Source organism: Nannospalax galili, unplaced genomic scaffold (assembly GCF_000622305.1).
Source record: "Nannospalax galili isolate Female #2095 unplaced genomic scaffold, S.galili_v1.0 scaffold34, whole genome shotgun sequence".
NCBI classification, from domain to species: Eukaryota; Metazoa; Chordata; class Mammalia; order Rodentia; family Spalacidae; genus Nannospalax; species Nannospalax galili.
In genome coordinates this window covers 8,776,876-8,782,843 of record NW_008338996.1, presented here as the reverse complement: position 1 = coordinate 8,782,843, position 5,968 = coordinate 8,776,876, and the positions used below count along the sequence as shown (strand labels likewise).

Here is a 5,968-nt window from a genome sequence, read left to right as displayed (position 1 = left end):
ATAATCTACAATTAAACAATTTTTCCAGCATATATATAGTCAACAGTTCATGGATTCTGCATCCATTCAGTCATGGATCAAAAAATTCTGAAACAATTTGCATCTGTGCTGAGTTTATACAGACTTTTATTAGTTGTTAAGCCATAGAATGTAATAACCATTCCCAAAGTATTAGGTGTTATAAGTAACCTGAGATAGTTTAAAAGAAGGTGTGTGTAGGTTAGATGCAAACACTATGCCCTTTAATGGATGGGCTCTGGGCACCCCTGGGCTTTGGTATTCAAGGCCACTTCAGAACTAGTTCTCTGTTGATACTGGGGAGCAACTGTGTTTTATGGAGGGTGAACTGGTGGCAGGCCCTGCAGTGAAGTGACAGGTTCCTGCTCTCAGAGACGATGGGTCACAGTCAACTTTGAATCCTTTTCCACAGCACAGGGCAGAGTGGGCACCCACTCTGTTAGTTAAATTACTGCCTGGACCTTCTCTGACCCAATTAGGTGGCTCTTTGCTTAGTCCTTCCCCATCTCTCTTCCATCAGTAGATTTTTATTCTGTACTCATAGATGAATGGAAACAATCTCATTAAGAACTACCTCCTCCTGCCACCCCTGATCTCTATCTTAGGAAGAGAAACAGCCTCGGGTCATTGAGTATCTTGAGGCGAGGTCTTTGATATCTGAGGCTCATTGTGCCGCAGTATGTATGATACAAGATGGTGTTCCACTTTTCCAGATGGAGGGAACTGTGTCTCAGAGGAATGACTTCCCCAGGTCTCATAACCAAGAGGAACAGCTGGAAATTTTTGTTTTCCTTTTCAATACTGGGGTTGGAACCAGGGCCTAGACCATGTCAAGCAAGTGCTCCACCACAGAGCTTCTTTATCCCACCCCGGTTAGTGTGATGTTGGAAGTCAGAGCTTCTACCGGCTCACCCTACAGGCTGCTCTAGAATGACGTGTTCAGAAGTGTCAGGTCTTCTAAGAACTGATGGTGGGCTTGTACAGCAAAGTTCCATTGGAAACTGGCAAGAGTGACATCCTAGTTGAGCCATACTGTTCACTTAAATGGACTTGGAATCCATTTCTGCAACACCTTGCTGTGCAATTTGGAACAATTTTCCTGCCTTGAAGTTCAGCTTACCTCTCTGGAGAGCAGGGATGGTAAAACCTTAGAATGTGACCATCAGGTGTCATGAAGGTATAAAGTGCTTATCACTGTGTCTTGCATACAGTGCTTATTACGTTACCAAAGGATGGCAACACAGAATCTATGTGGGTATTCTGTGTTCTACCAGTGTCTGTTTAGATGGAAGTAGGATCCCAAGGAGCGAAACATTGGCTTTTCCTCAGTGGGCTATGAACTTCAGGTCTCTGTGGACCCCAGAGCACACTGGCCAGATGAAGCAAGGTCACTGAGGTCAAGCAGGCAGGCTTCTAAACCTGGGGGAACCCTTTGGGGTCATCTAGCACAGGTGGGAGGCCAGGACCAGAGAGAAAAGCAGTGGGTGGAGGTCAAGGAGGGGTGGCGTCTGTTATTTGTAGCAAGGGAATGGGCATCCAGGAGTGTGGGAACACTGCCATCCCTTTAGTGAATGAAGATCACTCCCTACCACTCTTAGGTCTTACCTTTGGAGCCTCTCTTGCTGCTGAATGGACAGGAGGCTGTCTGTGATGTCACAGAGTTAGGAAGCAGGGAATGTTGGGATAGGGGTTCTGGACTGGACCACAGGGTGGGGAGGAAAGAGGCTGTCTGCTGACCTTCTCCGCAGTGGTCAATCCCACTGTGTATCATGTATCAGGTTGATGGAAAGGATGTCTCCTGACCTTGGATTAGTAGGCTAGCTAGGACATGTTCTCTTGAGAAAGCTAGACTCACTGTATTAATATGGTTTAAGTCCCTACCACTGTCCCACCTGCTCAGTTTTCATTGGCCAAATCAGCCAAAGCACACTGTACCCAAGAAAATAAGTGGCAAAGAAGGGAGTGGGATTCGGGCTCAGTATTTCTTTATGTGCCAAGTAGATGCTATTTCTGAACTCACTTAGCAGATTAGGAAACTCAGGCACATAGAGTAGGAGGCTGAAGCATTGTGGAGGTTTACGCCATCACTGGTTCCCTTTTCACAACAGAGGGAATGCTGGTGTGTTGCCTGCTGCACCTGCCTCTCCTGTTCTACCCTGATCTCTGTGCTGTGGCGGAGACCTGTTCAGAGCTGTGCAGAAGACTGTCTCCATATGACTGGATTAGGCCCACCAGATAACTGGGATTCTCTCTTGCTTAAGGTACCTGCTTAGCAACCTTGCCTACACCTTAATACTCTTCTACAGTGTGAAGTAACATGCCCAGGGGTCCGGGAATAGCAGAAAGGCATCTGTGGGTGAAGGGGCATTTTTCTGCCGCCACAGACTTTAAACACTTGTATCTGGAAATGAAAAGAATGAAATAAAGTCTCAATTCAAGAATCAAGTCAAAGAACATGGCTGGCAGGGTGGCTCAGCAGGTAAAGGTGCTTGCTGCCAAAGTCAAAGGCCCTGAGTTTGATCCCTGGAACTCACATAGTGTAAGGAGAGAACCAACTCCTGCAGGTTGTCCTCTGATCCCTAGAATAGGTGAAAAAGTAGCCACGAGACATTTTTGAGACAGCTGGAGGGACTGGAATAGTATTGTATCAGCGCTGCTTTTGGAACATGCCAAACTTGTATGAGGAGAGCCTTGTTTTTAGGAAACATGTATTGAAGAATTTAGGGAAAGGGGCAGAATGCTCAGTCTCAGGCCATCCAGGAGGGAAAAAAAGAGGGAGAGAGGAAGAAATTGGAAAAGCCGTAAAGCACTGGTGAATCGGAGTAAATATAAATAGGAAGGGATTTTTTTTTTTTTTGGTATTATTTAGGTAACTTTTCAGTAAATTTGAAATTATTTAAAAAATTAATTTTTAAGAGGTTATTTAGAAGTGACAGAATATAAGAACTGATAAGATATTATAAGGTACTGGGGAGGGACAAAGAGGAGGGACATGTTCTCTGATGCGACCGAGTACTTTAATTGCAGGCAGCTCCCCCCCGCTCTGGCTTGTGTCAGGAGCTGGAGTGGCTCAAGCTGGTGGCACAGGGATGGCTCAGACCTCTTCTCTTCCTTCAGGGGAGTTTCTGAATCAGTCTTCATGACTCCTGCCCACCACCTTCTTCCTCCTCGTGGAGACCCTCCAGCAGCCATGCAGCTCAGAGCCTGTGTGGTGCTGCCTCTAGAAACCTCAGGGTCTCCCGATGAGACACGGTTGGAAGGACCAGTGCTCCTGGCAGTAGCGGTTTAGATTCTTTTTGCAATACCCTGTTTGTATATTGTATTCAGTCAGCTCTGAAAGAAGGAGGGAAAGCATGGTATTGGGTGAAGGCCTTTGAGCTGGACTTGGATGGACTGTTGCGGTTGTATCCTTCTAAGATGGGTTCTCAGATTCAGGAGTCCCTGGGAGCCCAGGCATACCCAGTCTAGTAGGAAGGCCTGATATTGTTCTGCAGCATGGTGAAGTCAGCGAGGACGGAATGTCTCACAAAGCAGAAGACATGGCAAGTTGGAGACTTAGGCCCGACATGGCTCGGACTCTGAGGTCATTTCTTGGTAAGCTCATGGAAACTCGCTTTCTCATGTGGTTCTCAGCCTTGCCAGGAGGGATGGGTAAGCATGTGAAGTCCCCAGCCCCTCGCCCTTGATTCAGGTAGAGCAGGCGTCTCTTAGTCTTGTGTGGAAATTCAACACTGAGTGGGCTTGTGTTGGCCAGAAGGGGTTGACTGAGAGTTCTACAGTGGCGGGGGTGGTGGTGGTGGTGATCCTTATCCCTCAGTGACCCCAGGGAGGAAGGGGAGCTGTGTGAGGGCATCTGGGCACAGAGTTGATGCCCCTCAACATGGCTACGTTTCTTCTTCCTGGTTTGTGCTACTGTTCTAGGCTGGGCATCTGCCTTTTTACAGTCCAGAGATATGCTATCCTGACTGAACTTTGCTCAACATATCAACATTTTGGGGTACTTTTCATTTACCAAGTACCTGGCTGGACTTAGGGGAACAACTAGGAGTAAACCCAATGTGGACCCTATCCACCTGGAACTCAGTGTGTAGCCTCCAAAATAGATATAAGCAGAGTCACACAAAATGTACCCTCAAGAGCACAGCACAGTGCTCAGGAGAGTCTGGACATGGGGTGTTCTTTGCTCCAAGCCCTGCTCCTCCTCATGCAATGCCTACCTTGGGAAATCATGGAGTTAGACCTCAAATCCCTGAAGTCTCCCCAGCATCCTCTGGAATGTGACCATGGCTAGCTCACATACCCATAGAGTTTGGTCATCAGGACAGGGCCTCCTTCCCAGAAGCTAGTGTCAGGACCTTGATTCAGGGCTCACCCTCAAAATCACTGCTGCTGGAGGAGTCTTTCTTTTCTTGACCGACGAAGGACTGTGCAGTAGTACGCTGGAGATTTGGTCCGCCCAACTCATCTTTCTGACGTTTTGAATCTGCCAATGGGAAGTCCATGGGGTCACGTGGGGAGGCTCAGTCAACCACGGAAGGGAGGGCATTTAGCCAACTAAAGGAGCACACTTGGGAGAGTGGTGCATGTTACAGGGTTATTTACCTTCTCCTTTGAGATGGTGCTATATTCAAAATATGTTTTAAATATATTATCATTTTTAAATTTTTTTTATATGTGTATATTTCTTGCATGCATGTAAGTTGTACCTGAGTTGTTCAATGCCTCTGGAGGACAGAAGAAGGTGTTGGATCCCCTGGAGCTGGAGTTATGGGTGGTCGTTAGCCACCATGTTGGTGCTTGGATTTGAACCCGGGTCTTCTGCAAGAACAGTCAGTACTCTTAACCACTGAGCCATCACTGCAGCACCCCAAAATATGTTTTTTTAAAAATTAACCTATTTATAAATGTAATGCATATCCATTATAAAAAGCTAGGAAATACTGAACAGTACTAAGCAGGAAAAAATTGTTCCCAACACCTCTCACTCAGATACTGTCTTTCCCCAAGCATGCTTTTACATAGTTCATCATACTACGTGTTTTACATGTGGTTTGTTTTCCTTCATATCGACATTAAAAAAGTTTTATCATCTCTTTTGTGGATAATTCAGTATTTATTTAACCAATGTTGAATGTTTAGACATTTTCTAGTTTTATTATTACAAAGACGGTTATGATGAACAATTGCAGTTAAGCCTTTGCTGTAACAAGGCATTTTGGGAACAAACTGAGCTCTGTTCTGTTGTAGGTGAGGTAATTTTGACACTTACTAGCTGTGTAACTTGAGCAAAATGCTCTGCCTCTGCTCATCCTGCAAAATGGTGTGTCCATTTTTTAATTTATTTTTAAAAATTATTTTTATTTTGTGTGTATGAATGTATTGCCTGAATGTGTGTAAGTGCACCTGTGTCATGCAATGCCCATGGAGGTCAGAAGAGGGCATCTGATTCCCTTGGAACTGGAGTTATGGATAGTTGTTAGCTGCCACATGGGTGCTGGGAATTGAACCCACTTGGATCCTCTTGAAGAGCAACTAGTGTTCTTAACCACTAAGCCATCTCTCCAGCCCCTGGTGTGTTCATTTTAGATAATGACTGACTTAATTACTGTGTGGATTAAATAAACTCCCTTCCACTAGTCCCAAGCGCATTTGTGACACAGTGGGGGATTTATTTCATCCTACGCACCCGATGATTCAGAAAGTAAAAGTGTGTTATGAATATTCCCATTTTACAGGTAAGGATAGCTGAGGCACAGAGAGAGGAAGTGACTTGCTCAACTTCTGTGGCAGAACTGAGATTCAAAGGAACCTGTGCAGATGTAAAAGCAGAAAGCTTGGCCACCATCTTACAGCCTGTAGCTTCATTTCTCCAGTTACAATTTACATGGAGATCATGAGAAAACAGTTTCTGACTCAGTAGTTCTGAAATCAGAGTCCAAAAGTGAAATAT

General features: G+C 45.4%; 1 protein-coding gene across 1 annotated transcript in view; it reads right to left on the bottom strand.

Moving 5' to 3' along the window:
* Nucleotides 1–3,109: 3,109 nt before the first annotated feature.
* Tex48 (testis expressed 48) overlaps nucleotides 3,110–5,968 on the bottom strand; it is a 3,969-nt gene continuing 1,110 nt past the window's right edge. Inside the window, exons 3-4 of the mRNA XM_029563685.1 lie at nucleotides 4,391–4,501; nucleotides 3,110–3,351 (exon numbers count right to left, since the gene is read on the bottom strand). Coding sequence (XP_029419545.1) covers nucleotides 3,248–3,351; nucleotides 4,391–4,501 — 215 coding nt within the window. The 3' untranslated portion in view covers nucleotides 3,110–3,247. The remainder of the gene's footprint in view (nucleotides 3,352–4,390; nucleotides 4,502–5,968) is intronic.